Below are 15,479 nucleotides of genomic sequence, written 5' to 3' on the forward strand. Positions count from 1 at the left end.
TGTGTGAATGTGTATATATGCATGAGTGCATGTGAGTGCGTGTATGTATGTGTATATGAGTGTGTATGCATGAATGTATGTATATGTGTGTCTGTGTGTGCATGAGTGTTAAGTGTATGAATAAGAGTGTGTGTTAGTTGTGTAATAGAGACATTTATTCTTCAAACTAATTTTATACTAAAACATAAGACGGTTTTCAAATGGATATAACTTTAGATAAAATGCAATAATATTTGTGTAGCTTAGTTTGCAAAAGAACAAATAACAGTGGGAAAGATCTGTCCCATCTGAAGCACCCAAGTGATCAGGCATATGTTTTGAAAAGAAAACTCCAGACGAGACGGGATGGACAGGGAGAATTTAGCTGACAAGCTTAAAGAAATGCGCAGTTGGCATTTAGCATCGCTGCAGCTTTGAACACAGTCACTCAGCACTTTCTTTGCTTCCCTGGCCTCGGTGCCAAGAACGTTAAGGCTTTTTCAACTCTTAGCTCTTGCCCAAGTAGTGGTTTAGCCTTTCTGTGGCATTTTCCCGGCATGTGGCTAGTAGCTGCTCCCTCCACCGCCCCCAGGAACTGCTCTGTTTGCTTTAGGATTTAGGCAACTGCTCCTCCTCGTGCAGTGACCACGATGTGGCCCTGCCACCTTTACACGAGTGGTACCTGGTGCCGGCTAAGGACAGCAGCCCTTGTGTGTTTGGGATTGTTTTGTTTGGGGCCACACCCAGCAGTGCTCGCAACCGGCTCCCGGTTGCGAGCTTGGGGATCACTCCTTGTGGGGTCAGGGCCACTGTGGGGTGTCGGGGATCCATCTGGATCTGTCTACTGCAAGGCCAGCACCGCCCCACTGCTCGCAGGCAGCTGCAGGTGGCTGTTAGACCCCCCTCATTTATACAGAGGCACAGGAAGGGACATTTGGGAAAGCTAGACTTCATGCTATGTGTTGAAACAGAAAGAAGCCCCGTTCTCTGCGTGAGTAAAGGTTCCTGCATGTCTTACTCAGCAGCGGTTTCTAATCACATCATCGGTTATTAAGGAATTGCGAAACATGTCATTTACTAATTAGAAGGCATGCCGAAATAGGACACCGCCATCACATGTGGTATGTTCAGGATTTCCACATGCCAATCTTCGTTCCTTTGGCTCCTTTTGAACGAGTATCAAAGGGATACAATAAATTCCAGATTATATGTGAGTTAACTGCTCCGACCATTTGCTTTTCATGAGGCGAACCCAAGATGGTTGTAAGAGCGTCGCTACCACCTGCCACCCCTCCTCAGCAAGGAGACTCTCTCCTCCCACCCCTCACTCTAGCCTCTCTGGGAAGCACGGCTCTGGGTAAACTGAGGATAGGTGTCCTCGGCCTTGCTGTCCCCTGGCTTCCACGGTTCTCCTCTGTCCAGCCGTTTCCCAGTGAGAAGAAGGGGTTCTAAAGGACCCCCCTTTCCCTGGCCCCCACATCATGCAGGTGCTGGATAACGATGCGGGATTCGAAAGACAGCCCAGAGCGTTGGGATAATTCCCATTCAGAGCGCTATTCCCGGGTCGCTGGGAGTTGGTCTCCGGCGAATTGGCGCTTCCGATGAGAAACGCGCCCTCCTACAGCCCTGCCACCAACCTAATTGGAATGAGAGGGCGAATCATTCGGCTCCCCTAACTATTCAGATCGGCTTTTACTGCTCTTAACAAGGGACGGTTGGGCTGGAAGAAAAGCCGCGTATACATTTCAAAGGGCCCAGGCAGTGGAGAAAGACATCTTTTGTGGAATATTCAGGGAGGCATTGTTCTACTGCTATGAGGTTAGCAACTTTCCACTGCCACGAAGGTTTGCCTAAATGGGTCAGACCTCTCTGCTGTGAATTTCTTTCTCTATAATGGTTACAGAAGTCATCTTTTAGAATACCTGTTTTTTTGTTACCAACTTTGAAAGCCAAACTAAGGAGGGAAAATAGATTTTTCGCTGCTTCTAAAAATACTTGACAGGAAACAAAAAGAAAGGGCCTGGGACTCATTTCTGAATTTTCAGGTGATTTTTACGGGACGTTGGGCTTGTTCAGAAATCCCCGCAGCGATTGTAGGAGTCCCACCTACCAGTCCTGAAGGTGATACAAGAAAACTGAGGCTTTGATGGGTGTCACTTGAGGGGTCTGTATCCGCACTGTCCTCTGTGACTTAGTGAAAATAACTGAGATCTGAATTATGCCACGAGGCAGCAAGAAGCCATTCAAACCAGAGAGAACACACGGAAGTTTGAAGGTTGTATGAGCCAGGTTAACACTCAGTCCTTGGTGGGCCGCTGGGCGGCGCGGGTGGGTCTCGTGGGCCCAGGAGGTGGCGTGTGTGTGTGTGACCGGAAGCCCTTTTCTCGCCCACCTCCCCCCTCTCTGCTCTGTATCCCGCGCAGGGCGATGTCGGGCTCGCTATGGGGAAACTGTACGGAAACGACTTCAGCCAGACCACCATCTCCCGCTTCGAAGCCTTGAACCTCAGCTTTAAGAACATGTGCAAGTTAAAGCCGCTTTTGGAGAAGTGGCTGAATGATGCAGGTGGGTGGGTGGAGAGATGTCCTGGGAACTGCACAGGGCGTGAAGGCGGTGGGGAGCCGAGGGGTCAGTCAGCGACCGTGCTTGCTGACTTCTATTTCCTGCGCCATTGTACTAAAGACCCCTGAAGTTCACTGATCTCGGGAGGACCAAAATGCATCGAGGCTGACAGGAGAGCTGGCTCCTTCCACGGTCCCGGGATGTCATGTGCACAGTCGGTGGCACGTTCTAGCCTTAGTGTGTTTTTCTTTTTTTGCTTTTTGGGTCATACCCCTCTGGGATGCTGGGACTCAAACCCGGGTCGGCCGCGTGCAAGGCAAGCGTCCTACCCGCCGTGCTATAGGTCCAGCCCCCCTCTGCGTGTTTCTTCTGAATCAGGGTGTCTGGGCAGCCAAAGGATATTGATGAAGCCTTGAGTGTTAGGTTAAATGTGGAAAAATACGTTGGTAATTCAGTGAATTACCACATAGCTGTTCCCGGTATTATTTCTGCTTTTTTGTTGTTTGTTTTGGGGTCACACCCAGGCTGACTCCTGGCTCTGCACTCAGAGATCACTCCTGGCGGTGCTTAGGGGACCCTATGGAATGCCAGGGATCGAACCCGAGCCAGTCCCTGCAAGGCCAACGCCCTCCCTGCCGTCCTATCACTGTGACCCCAGAAAGCCATTTTTAATTCACTTTTTAAATTTTATTTTGCTTTTTGGGTCACACCTGGTGATGCTCAGGGGTTCCTCCTGGCTCTGCACTCAGGGGTCACTCCTGACGGTGCTCGAGGGACCCTCTGGGGTGCCCAGGATTGAACCCAGGTTGGCCGAGTACAAGGCAAACGCCCTCCCGTTTGCTGTCACTCTGGCCTGTTATTTCTGCTTTTGATATTAAAAATGATCACCTACGCGGCTGGAGCGATAGCACAGCAGGGAGGGCATTTGCCTTGCATGCAGCCGACCTGGGTTCGATTCCCAGCATCCCATAGGGTTCCCCGAGCACTGCCAGGAGTAATCTCCGTGCATCGCCGAGTGTGACCCAAAAAGCCTCCCCCCCCCAAAAATAAATAACAATACAAATGACCAGGTACTTCATACGTGAAAACCTGAGCTGCTCGTCCGTTAGCATCTGTGCTGTGTGCTGAGGCTGTCCTCTGGGAATAGGGGCTGATTTCCCCCAAGCTTGTAAGTGAGCAAACCCGTCAGAACGGAGGCGAGCACTGTCGCTCCCTCCCGGGCGCGGGTCCACGCCCCCGGCTGAGCTGTTGCTGGCTCTCTCCTCACAGAGAACCTCTCCTCCGACTCGACCGTCTCCAGCCCCAGTGCCCTGAACTCCCCAGGCCAGGGCATCGAGGGCTTGAACCGAAGGAGGAAGAAACGCACCAGCATAGAGACCAACATCCGCGTGGCCTTAGAGAAGAGTTTCGAGGAGGTCTGTGACGCTCGCCTGGGCGGGGGGGGGGGGGGGGGGGGGGGCGGGGGGGGGGGCGGGGGGGGGGCGGGGGGGGCGGAGGGGGGGGGGCGGGGGGGCGGAGGGGGGGGTTGGCGCCGCAGACCACTGCCTTTCTGGTCACGGGGGATGTGGCGGGCAGAGCCCCACGGGAGGCCGTGCACCCATGAATACTTGCTTCCAGGCTCTGGGTCAGCTATGGCATGGGCATCAGGCCGGCAGACGTGGGGCCAGTTGCTCTGCCCCAGGGGCTACCAGTTGGAGCTCCCATGAGCTGCCCAGAGCACTGTGAAGAGAGTTTAGAAGCAGCGTGCCTTGTTCACACGCCCAGGGTCTCCCAAGGGCGCTGCAGAGTGTGTGCACGTAGGGGGGACGCGGGGGGGCCGAAGCTGCTCCCTGCGATCCAGGGATGGCAGCGGGTTTGATGCACCCACCTTGTCCCCGAGCCCCGCCAGGAGTGACCTTGAGCACAGCTCAAATCAAATCCCTTCCAGTGTGCACTGTCCGGGAGGGGGGGAGGGAGGGTGCTGTGGGCCCAGTCCAGCCCCATCCCCCAGGGATGCCGGGGGTCGAACCTGGGTCTGCTGCGTGCAAGGCAGACGCCCTCCCCGCTGTCCTGTTGCTCCAACCCCCAAAGATGGTTTCTCCCCCCTCCCCCCCAGAACCAAAAGCCTACCTCGGAGGAGATCACCATGATCGCCGAGCAGCTCAACATGGAGAAGGAGGTGATTCGGGTTTGGTTCTGCAACCGCCGCCAGAAAGAGAAAAGAATCAACCCGCCGGGCGGTGGCGCCAGCAGCTCCCCCATCAAGGCCGTTTTCCCCGGCCCCACCCCGCTGGTGAGCGCAGGCCCGGGAACCCTTGTCTCGCGCCTGCCCCTTGGGGCTCCTGCTCTCTGCGTGTCCCCACTGTCTTGTTCCCGTGTGGCTACAGTCCCCAAATCTCCTGCGGTCCATCCAAGGATGTGCCGGTCCCCTTTTAAAGCAGACGATTCTTTCCTGTCTCGCCGCAGCCTCCTCCTTCCTTCCTCTGGGGGCTTTGTGGGGTCCCTGGGGGCTACACTCGCTGCTGGCGACATTCTACCTTTGAGTCGTGGTGGGACCAAAAGTCCAGTTGATCGAGTTTAACGCACCCACGGCCCGTGGCAGAGAATTCCCAGTGGCCCGCGACCTGCGGCTTGCGCTGGACGCCAGCTGAGTCTTGGCTCACACACAGGCTCCGTGGCTGACCTTGCAGGGTCACTACTGGGTCGTGATAGTGTCCCTGGACGGGGTGGCCACCAGGCCTGGTTGAAATGTGATACTGCCAGCAGCGGCCAGATGACCCCAGGGGTCATTTCCTTGTGTGTTTGTTCATGACTTGTGTCTTGCTTACTGAGTTAGAGTGTGTGACTCAGCACCATGGAAGTATAGGCATTGATTTTGATATATATGTATTTTTTTTTATGTTGCAAGGCCTTTTTTTTTGGTTTGTTTCTTTTTATTTTTGGGTCACCCCAATGAGAACCCAGCAATCCTGCCTATGCACTGAGGAATTACTCCTGGCGGTGCTTAGGGGACCCTCTGGGATTCTGGGAATCGAGCCCAGGTCGGCCGCGTGCAAGGCAAACGCACTATCCGCTGTGCTATCACTCCTCATGGGAGTGGTATCAGAGAGGCCTTTTCTATCAGAGAGAAACCTTCTGTTTGCATGCAACCTTTCCATTTACGTTAACTTTGTAGACTCTGAGATCTACAGAATCATAAAATGGCTTCCTCTTGGGGCCTGAGCGACCGCACAGCGGGGAGGGCGTTTGCCTTGCACGCAGCCAACTCGTGTTTGATCCCCAATACCCCAGAGAGTCCCGCAAGCACCGTGAGGAGTGATTCCTGCACGCAGAACTAGGAGTCAGCCCTGAGCGACAAAAAAGTTTGCTTCCTCTTGGGCATTTTCGGGTCTGGCTGAGGTTTTTGAGCGAATCGGCCTCTGGACCGAGAAGGTGCCCGAGACTCCGGAGCTCGGACGCCTATTCCCTCTCTGGCCTGCAGGTGGCCACCACGCCCAGCCTCGTGGCGAGCAGCACAGCCAGCACCCTCACCGTGAACCCCGTGCTCCCCCTGACCAGCCCCACCACCGTCACCAACCTCTCCGTCACAGGTGAGCGCCGCTGGGACCCAGGCTGGTCTGCGGGAGGAGCTTTTGAAGGGGCGACTGATTCTGTTTCTTGGGTGCCCCAAGTCCAGGGACCCTGTTCCAGGCACAGACCGGGCTGCTGTCAGTTACACCTGGGGTTGCAAACATTTGCTGTTCTCACAGCAGAACAAAAAGTGTAGACACGCTGCCTCTGGAAGGCCTCTCAGACAGTGTCCCTTTGCACTTCGTGCCGGCTCTGAGGAGAGTGAGCAGTCACAGTTCACTGCTGCGCTCTGTCTCCGAGAGCTGATTCAGTACAGATGCCTCCTTCTGTGTGTGCAGTTTGTTATCAACACTTATTGTAGGAAAATAGGTCATTCCCTCCCCCCCCCCCCCCACGGGATAGTATAGAGCGGGGAGGACACTTGCCTCACAGGGGATCAGACCCGCGTTCCATCGGTGGCATCCCTGAGCGCACCGGGAGTGACCCTGCCCTGAGCACTGCCGGGTGTGGCCCAAAACCAAAAGTCCCACAAAGAGCAGGGGGTCTCTGGACAGGAGTTGGGGGGTCTCTGGGAGGAAGTGGGGGTCTCTGGACGGGAGCAGGGGTCTCCGCTCCGCCTCCCGGAGCCGTTGGCTGCGCCCGCACTCTGGGCAGCTGCCGCCCACCCTCGGGGCCCTGCCCGGGTGCTGGCCTGGCGGGCTGGAGGGCGCGGGGATGCTCACGCCGCCGCCCCCTCCGCAGGCACGACGGACGCCGCCGCCGCCACCCACGCGGCCACCGTGATCTCCACGGCGCCCCCCGCCCCCGCCGCCGCCGCCGCCGCCGCCGCGTCCCCGTCCCTGAGCCCGTCCCCGTCGGCCGCCGCCGCCGAGGCGTCCAGCGCCGGCGAGACGGGCGCGACGCAGACCACGCCGGCCGCGCTGGCCTCGCCGCTGGCGGGCAGCCAGGTGATGGTGACGGCGTCGGGGCTGCCGGGCGCCGCGCCGCTGCCCGCCAACGCCAGCCTGGCCGCCATGGCCGCCGCCGCGGGCCTGAGCCCGGGCCTCGTGGCGCCCTCGCAGTTCGCCGCCGGGTAAGCGGGGCGGGCGCCCGCGGGCACCGCGCCCCCCCGGCCCGCGCTGAGCCCCCTCTCTCCCCGCAGCGGCGCGCTCCTCAGCCTCGGCCCCGGGACCCTGGGCGGCGCCCTCAGCCCCGCGCTCATGAGCAACAGCGCGCTGGCCACCATCCAAGGTCAGCGCGGGCCGCGGCGGGGGCGGGGGGGGGGGGGCGCGGGGCCCTGACCGGGCCGGGGTCGGCCTGCCCGCCCGGGAAGCCCCGGGAGCCTGGGGGAGGTTCCGGCCGCGGGTGCCGGCTCGGGGCGATGCCTGTCGGGGCTGGAGCGGCCCCCCGGCCCTAGAAGGCTCTGGCCTTGGTGCGCTGCCCGGGGCCGCGACCCGTTCGGGCTGGAGAAGCCCCCCAGAAGCCCCTAGAAGGTCCCGGCCTCGGGGAGCGCCCCCCCTGGGGCCACATCAGAGCCAGGGCTGGAGAAGCCCCTGGAAGCCTCTGGGGTTCTGGCCTCCGGGCACTGTCCAGGGCGCGCCCCCCTGGAGCCGCGTCCGCTTCGGGGCTGGAGAAGCCCTGGAAGCCCCTAGAAGGCTCTGGCCTCGGGGCGCAGCTCCGGGCGAGGGTGGCTCCTTGCAAACTTTGAGGAACTTTATAAATTAAAGCATCAGCAGAGAAGTTTCTGGTCCTCTGACAGGATAATTTTAGTGATCACGATCACAATCATCCTGTTGTTCGTCGATTGACGCCGCCGGCAACCTGGTCTTCGCCAACGCGGGGCGCGGCGCCCAACATCGTGACGGCGCCGCTGTTCCTCAACCCCCAGAACCTGTCTCTGCTCACCAGCAACCCCGTCAGCCTCGTCTCGGCCGCCGCCGCCGCCGCCGCGCCCGGGGGCTCGGGGCCCGCCGCCAGCCTGCACGCGCCCGCCAGCGCGGCCGAGTCGGCGCCCAGCGCGCTCTTCGCGGGCGCGCCCGCCGGCGGGGCCGCGCCCGCCGCCACCACCGCCGCCCCCAAGGCGCAGTGAGCGGCCGGAGGAGGACGCGGACGAGCCCGAGCCGGAGCCGGAGCCGGACCACTTTGCCTGATTTTGTAATAAAACACTGTCTTTTCAGGAGCGCCTCCTGCATCGGAGAACTTTCTAACCAAAAATTTCCAGGAAAAAGAGAAAAATGCAAAAAAAAGCAAAAACAGAGACAAACCACCGACCAACCGACAGACAAGATTCCGAAACCAAGTGCAAGGACCCCTCCCCGTGCCCGGCGGTCACTGTCTGCAGGTGGGTCGCCCGTCCGGAGCCCGTTTCCGAGCAGCCGGGACTGGCGTCGTTCTCGCGGGCGGCCTCGCTCTGCGCGTCGAGTCTGGCCGCGCGCGTCTCCGGCCCGGGGTCCGAGCCCGCCAGCCCGCCCCCCCCACACACCGAGGGCCGGGGCGTTCTCGCTGGTGCCCTTCCCCGCGGCGACTCTCCCAGAGGTGCTAGAAAATCCCTTTTCGTTGGCCCCTTGCGCGAGCGGCTCGGGTGCCGACTCCGGACGCCGCCTCCTCCTCCTCCTCCCCTCCCCCTCCTCCCCCTCCTCCCCCTCCTCCCCTCCCCCTCCTCCCCCTCCTCCCCTCCCCCTCCTCCCCCTCCCCCCCTCAGCAGTGCCTTCGGAGCACTTTGTGTGGGAAGGACATTCCTGCTGAACGGTCGCTCTCGTCGTCACCCCGGCCCCCCTCACCCCCGAGAAGGGCCCCGCTGCGTTCGGGACCGAACCGAGCCGGCGAACCAAGACTACTGCGGACGGACGGACGGACGGACGGACCGACGGACGGACGCCGTCGGGGCCCGCCCCGCCCCCTGAGAATGCGCCGGCTGTGCGCGCTTCTTCCTGATCTGTGGACCTTGCTCCACCCCAGACTCCCTGCATCTTCCTTGGTGGAGAACAGCCGCCCTGGCACGGGAGGGGGCGCCCCCGCCCTCGCCCTCGCCCTCGCCCCCCGCCCCCGTCTCGCCTCTGCCCTTCTCGCTCCCTCCCACGACCGGCCACCTCAAGAGGTGTGAGGAGAAAGAAGCAAGCGCGTGAGCGGCGCGGGGTGAGGGCGGCAGAACCTTCCAGAAGGACGGGGGTGGGGCGGGGACTGAGCACGCACCTGGCACGCCCCAGGAATCGGGGTGCTGGGCTGGGCTGGGAGGGGAGGAGGGCGCAGAGAGGAGGAGCGTCTGCAGGGGTCAGGGGGGCGGGTCCGCAGGGGTGGAGGGGGAGGGTCCGAAGGGGTGAGGCCCCCCCTCCGCGGGGTGCCCCCTTCCCTGGCACAGACCCGCCGGCCGTCTTCCTGTCTGGCTTCCCAAAGTATTTAATTGCCCGCCCCCCGACATCCGTGAACTGCACGCCCGGGAAAGCGGCCTCCCCGCGCGCACAGTTCATTTACCTTGTCGTGACTCACGAAGCTTGAACCAAAGTGGATTCCCGGCGGGGCGGGGCGGGGCGGGGCGGGCGCGCGGCGGCTCGGGCACCCTGGGGAGGCCATTGCTACTGACCACGTCGCGTTGCGTTTCTGTTTGTTGTTGATTATTTGAAAAGCTGCTGCTTGTCCTGCCGGTGACGCCGCCTGGTTCGGGAGCCCGCGGTGGGGGTGGGGGCGGGGCAGGGGGTCCGAGCAGGAGGGCCTCACGCTCCTCTCCGGCCCGGCCCCCGGGGCCCCCAGCCCGGTGGGCTCCCCCTCACCCGGCGCAATGGCTCGGCGTCTCTGCGGAGGATTCTGGAATGTCGTGAATACTGTAGCGCCCGTCGAGGGGGCGTGGGCGGGAGAGGGGTTCAGGGAAGGAGATGCTGATTCTCACAGGGCAGGCACCGGACTTCTGCGTCCATTTCCCCAGTCGCTACCAAAGGAAGTGTGGGGGGGCCGCGGGGGTCCCCACCCTGCCATCTGGAGCCTCCGTTGGAACCACTTGGGAAAGGGGGTTCTGCTGGGGGCAAGCGTGCGTGCATGGGCCGGGGCGTGTGTGTATGCATGTGTGTGTGTGTGTGGTGTGCTCACGCGCGTGCGCTTGTGTGTGTATTTCTGTCTGCATGAGGATCGACCTTTAAACCAGCACAAGAATCTGCATTTGAGAGAAAGTAAATCCCTAGCTAGAAGTCGCTTAAGATTGTTCTCTTTTCCTTCCTTAAAAACAGGTGGAGGGGAGGTACACGGATGCGTGTATTCATGGACCTACACACACACACACACACACACAGCTGGGCGATGGGGATGCAAACTCACACCCCGGCCCCCATCGCCCCTCCCCACCCTCTGTCTCTCAGGACCTCATCTTTTCTTGTCTCAAGAAATGCTTGTGATTGTGTGATTCCCTAGGCGCAGAGGCCTGGGATCTGGGCAGTGTCTGAGCAGAGGCCCTTGGTCGTTCCTGCCTTTCCGGGCCTGTCCCAGACCCTACGTGGCGTGGCAGCCTCTGGGCACCGGCGGAGGAGGAAAGGTTTGCATCCTGCTCCCTGGAGCGGCCCACCTTTCCTTCCTCCTGGACCAGTCTGGAGGTGGAGCTGCAGCCAGAGCAGAGCCCGAGGGCCAGGAGTAGGAACTGCGTGTTATTTAAGAATCGGGGCTGAGGCGATAGTCCAGCAGGGAGGGCGTTGGCCTGGCACGCGGCTGACCTGGGTTCGATCCCTGGCATCCCATCGGGTCCCCCAAGCCCCGCCAGGAGTGATTCCTGAGTGCAGAGCCAGGAGTCAGCCCTGAGCATTGTCGGGTGGGACCCAAAAAGCAAAAAAAAGAATCACTGTGCTCTGGGCCGAGCGGCCCCGCTCAGTTGCAGGGCCCATTCGGGCCTCGGTCTTTGAAGGAAGCTTTTCATTAAAAAGGAAAGGAAGGAAGGAAGGAAGGAAGAAAGAAAGGAAAGAAAGCAGTAAGATTAAGGACTCTGAGTGAGATTAGCTCATTGTTCAGGGTGAGAAAAGCACAATCTCTCCCTTCCTGGTCTCCTGCGGCCCAGCTATTTGGGGGCCCCCCGGGGCCCCTGTCGCTGCTTTCCCGGGAAGCACCGCATCTAGATCTAGACAGAGTCGAGGTTTCTGCTGAGAAAGCTCCGGTGCCCCCGGGAGCGCAACTGCTTGGGAGTGTCAGTTGGTCCCAGTTGGTGTCAGAAGGGGACGGGGAGGGGAAGCCTGGGGCTGAGGCGGCTGCAGAGGCTCCCGAGCATGGAGTCAGGAGCACACACACACACACACACACACACACACACACACATGCGTGCACAGGGGAGAACATCTCCCCATACACACACGCACACATGAAGAGGGGAGGACATCCCCTCGCCCCCTTCACACGCGTGGACGCACATGTGCGCAGGGTGGTTGGGGGCTGAGTGCTGGCCAGGGAGAAGGCCACTCTGACACGCCCCTGACTTGGGCCGCCACCCACTGGCCCACACCAGCAGCTCATGCTCTCTCCTTTGTTCTTTGTTTGCTGGGGGGTCTGTGCAGCACCTGGAACTGAACCCCAGGGGTCCCGCATGCTGCCTCGGCCACCCATGAGCTCTTGGGGGTGTGTCCTTATGAGGAGTGTGTGTGTGTGTGTGTGTGTGTGTGTGTGTGTCGCATGCATATGAAAGTGTGTGTATCTGTGTGAGTGTGTATCGGTGTGTGTGTTGTGTGAGGGTGAGTATAGGTATGTGTGTGTGATCATTTGTATATGAGTGTGAGAGTTTATGTATGAGTGTGTTGTCTGGCTGTGTGTATCTGTGTGTCTGTGTTGTGTGTGAGTGTTTGTGTATCTGAGTGTGTGTGTGTGTGTGTGTGTGTGACCTTCACTGCGGCCTTGTGCCCACTCTGACGTCTTCCCATCTTAGACACCCCGGATGCCGCTTTGGGAAGTGAGGCTGGTCCTCATCTCCGCCGCCTCCCTCGGGGCCACCCCGGAGCCCTGGGGTTGGAAGGGCTCCCGATTTCCACTCGTCCCCTCCTCCCTGCCCTCCCCGTGTGCCGTTCCGTAGCCTTTGCCGGACAAAGCCCACCTCCTTCCGACCCGCTTCGTCCTCTCTCTGGTGACAGCCTTCACGGGGAGGACAGACGGAGCGGTGCCGCCCAATCCTGGCACCTCCCTGAAATACCTCACAGAGCAACTTGCCTGCAGAAACCGGGTTTAAACCCCAAACCAAATCCATGGAAAGAAAGACCTTCATAAATAGGGAACTGACTCCCGGGTGGTGTGTCCGACGATGTGTTTATCCTGTGGGATAAACACGGGCGATGCTGTCACGGCTCGGGACCCTGTTTATAGGTGAGGGAGGGCCAGGAGGGAGGAGAAGTGGGTTATGTTAGAAGTAACATTGTGCGTGTGTGTGTGTATGTCTGTGTGTGTGTGTGTGTGTGTTTGCGCACGCGCGCTCATGTGTGCGCGTCCGTGTTTCTCTCCTGATTTCTGTCTGGCCAAAGGACACTTCAGCGCGCCTGTGATTGGCTCCGAGCAGGACTGGGACATTGCGGGCCGCGCAGGGACAGGCCCTTAGATTCGGGTCCCCGAGGCCGTTGCTGTGTCGTTACCTCTGGGTGCAGGGCGGGCTGCCTGGCTGGGCCCGAGTGGGCCGCGCACCCCCGGCCTTTCTGCTGAGACCCGGGTGGGGACCGGGTCCGGGTACCAAAGACACTCACGCCAGCCCGTCCCCTCCATTTCACTGGGGGAGCAGTGACCGGAAGTGGCAGGGCTTTGCTGCCGTCCCTCCTCTTCCTGTCCCCCCTCCGCCCCCTCCCCATCGCTGCGGGCGGAACTGTCTCCGGGGTGCTGCTCGCGGGCTCCACATCTCTGAGCTTTGCCAGCGATGGTCCTGGCCGGGGTGCTGCACCCCCAAACCCCGCCGCCCCGGCCCTTCCCAGACACGGCTTCCAGCCAACGTCCAGATGATCCCCTGGAAAACGGGGGCCCCCACCGGCAGCTCGCCCAAGCCGGCCTGTGTGCCTGGCACCCCGTCCCCCCCCCCCCCGTCCTCCTGTGGTGTGGCCCAGGCTAGGTGGGTCAGCTTGGGGCCCCCTGCTGTCCCCCAGACACTGTCGTATACCTCAGCTCCAGCTCGGCCCCGAGGCTGACTCCATCCCCAGAGCCCCACGTCTCCCCCCCCGACCGTCGGTCCGTCCGTCCATTTGTCCGTCCCACACAGCTCTGCACCCCAGGTGGGCCCCCAGAGCCCCTGAATGTCGCTGCTGCGAAAGCTACTGCAAACCGAGGGTGAAGCTTCCACCCTCCTCCTTCTGGCCTGGCTCGAGGGCGGGCGGGGCGGGGGCGCCCGGCCTCGGGTTCTGCTGACTTTAGGCCTGGGGGCGGGGGCACCGGTGTCCCCAGCCACCTGCTGCATACACATCTCACTTTTTTTTTTCTTTGATGACCAAAAAAAAGAAAAAAAAATAAGAATCCAAATATTTAAGTTTTTATTATTATTAATATTATTATTTGACAATCTTCTCTCCCGTGGCGCTCTCTCGAAGCTGCCCCCGGCCCTTTCAGCTTTTCTTTGAATGTACCCCCTGGCCCACCCCGGGGCCCTGCGGCCCGGGCCTGCTGCTATTCCGGCAGACACGGGCGTTCCTTTGTTTCCTTTCGTTCTTGGACTTTCCAGCCAAAACCAAAGATTTCTTGATGATTGTATAAACTCAAAACAAACCAAAAAACCAAAGAGAAGGGAATCTTCTGTGGCCTCCGTCTGGCGCGCTGACCCTGGGGGGTGAGGGGGAGGGGCCGAACACGCCCCACGGCCCTGGGCTGGACACAGGAGCTGGCCGAGGGGGCGGGGCCCAGGACTCCTCCGACGGGGACACAGGCTGCCGCTGGGGGCTGGGACCCGGGGCACGGCCCGGGCCAGCCCCCCCCCCCCCACCGGCCTCACTTCTCTCCGTCACTCCAGCAACTATGCACCGCCCCCCCCCTCCCTGCCCGTGGACGCCTGTGACTTTTTAACTGGGGGGGAGGGTGGGTGTTGCCGGATGAAGGAACTTTTTACAGGGGTCTTTTTAAATCTCAGTTGACCAGGGCGGGCGGGGGGTGGGGGGCGCATTTGGTTCTAGGGTCACACAAGCTCGATCCCAAAGGAGAATCCAGATGTTAATAATATTAGCCTGGTGCGGATACCAAAGATGGTCCTTCCTGCAGAACCTTAGACTTGCTACCAAGTACGACTTACCCAGCACTTGCGTTAGTCTAACCTCAGTAATTCCAAAGCTTAGATGTATATTTTGGTATATTTCTGGGATATTAAAAAAAAAATAGAAAAAACACACACAAAAAAAAAACCCACAAAAAACCCCCGTCGTTGAACTTCCTGTCTGTCTCCAGTGCGAGCTTGTAAGCATGGGAGTCACTGAGCTGTCCTCGTAGTCTGGAATTAGAGTATTTTTGTACGTTTCGGGTGTGTCTGCGTATGTGTTCACAGAACAGTTTTCACTGCCTAGGTGTCCCTAAGAAAAGAAAACGGAAAAGCTCTGCGTGTACATAGATACAGTGACAGCCTCCCGGCTGCTCGGGCCCTCACTCGCCACTGGCGTTAGTTTCAGAGGCAGCGAGTGATCGTGATTTTTCTAAAGCTGTTTTCGTTCTCCGTGTCTTTAAACATCCTAACCCCCTGCCCCCGCCACCTTTTTCTTTTGTTCCCTTTGAAAAAAAAAAGATATATATATATGTATTATTGATTCAGGGTGTGTTTCCACTGTTGTCGGGGGCACGTGGGGGCGCTGGCCCTCGGCCCCCCAAACTTCGGTTTTATGTACTTTAAAAATGTGAGTCTGGATTCCCTCCCTTGTGTGGGGGCGTCGGACGTGGTGTAAGCGGCTCCGGCAGGCGGTCAGGGCAGGGGGTCCGCCTGTTGGGGGGGGTCCTTGCGCATTTCTCGGAGGTGGCTCCCAGAGGAGATGGCCTCGGAGTCCGGGGGCCCTGGGAACACGCTTTCTTGGTTTCAGAAACTGGAAACCACAGAACTTGACGGGGCGGGGGGAAGGGGCAAGGGGGGGTGGGGGTCCACGCCCGGCCGCCCCCCCCCTTGCACCCCGGCCGCCGTGACAGTGAATCTGAATGGAATGGTAGATTTTGTGTAGATGCATTTGTCTGCTGTAATTTTTTTATATATATTAAACTTACTGTAACTGTACAGTTCATTTCTGTTGTAAAACATCATTAAACCATTTTTCAAGTGTTTTCACATTGTTGGTGCTTCTTTGGTGGGGTAGAGGTGGTGATGGTGGTGATGTTCTGGAAGCTTTTGCATGCCTAGTTCCCACCCTTCCTCTTCCCGTTGGAGACCACTGCCAGTCACTCCAGCCACTCGCCTGCCCCTCCCCAGAGACCGTGATGTCACGGTGAGTCCATCACTGTCCCCTGCAGCTTCTCCG

General features: G+C 59.7%; 2 protein-coding genes across 2 annotated transcripts in view; one reads left to right on the top strand and one right to left on the bottom strand.

Annotated features, from left to right (window-relative positions):
- The window catches only part of POU2F1 (POU class 2 homeobox 1), a 79,257-nt gene extending 71,099 nt beyond the window's left edge, over window positions 1–8,158 (top strand). Inside the window, exons 10-17 of the mRNA XM_056108599.1 lie at window positions 2,403–2,544; window positions 3,811–3,956; window positions 4,637–4,813; window positions 6,002–6,110; window positions 6,832–7,162; window positions 7,232–7,320; window positions 7,680–7,756; window positions 7,829–8,158. Of these exons, the coding sequence (XP_055964574.1) occupies window positions 2,403–2,544; window positions 3,811–3,956; window positions 4,637–4,813; window positions 6,002–6,110; window positions 6,832–7,162; window positions 7,232–7,320; window positions 7,680–7,756; window positions 7,829–8,158 (1,401 nt within the window). The remainder of the gene's footprint in view (window positions 1–2,402; window positions 2,545–3,810; window positions 3,957–4,636; window positions 4,814–6,001; window positions 6,111–6,831; window positions 7,163–7,231; window positions 7,321–7,679; window positions 7,757–7,828) is intronic.
- The window catches only part of ILDR2 (immunoglobulin like domain containing receptor 2), a 211,067-nt gene that overhangs the window by 187,988 nt on the left and 7,600 nt on the right, over window positions 1–15,479 (bottom strand). The gene's annotated exons all lie outside the window — the stretch shown is intronic.

The sequence above is a fragment of the Sorex fumeus genome, unplaced genomic scaffold, assembly GCF_029834395.1.
Source record: "Sorex fumeus unplaced genomic scaffold, SorFum_2.1 ptg000226l, whole genome shotgun sequence".
Lineage (NCBI taxonomy): Eukaryota > Metazoa > Chordata > Mammalia > Eulipotyphla > Soricidae > Sorex > Sorex fumeus.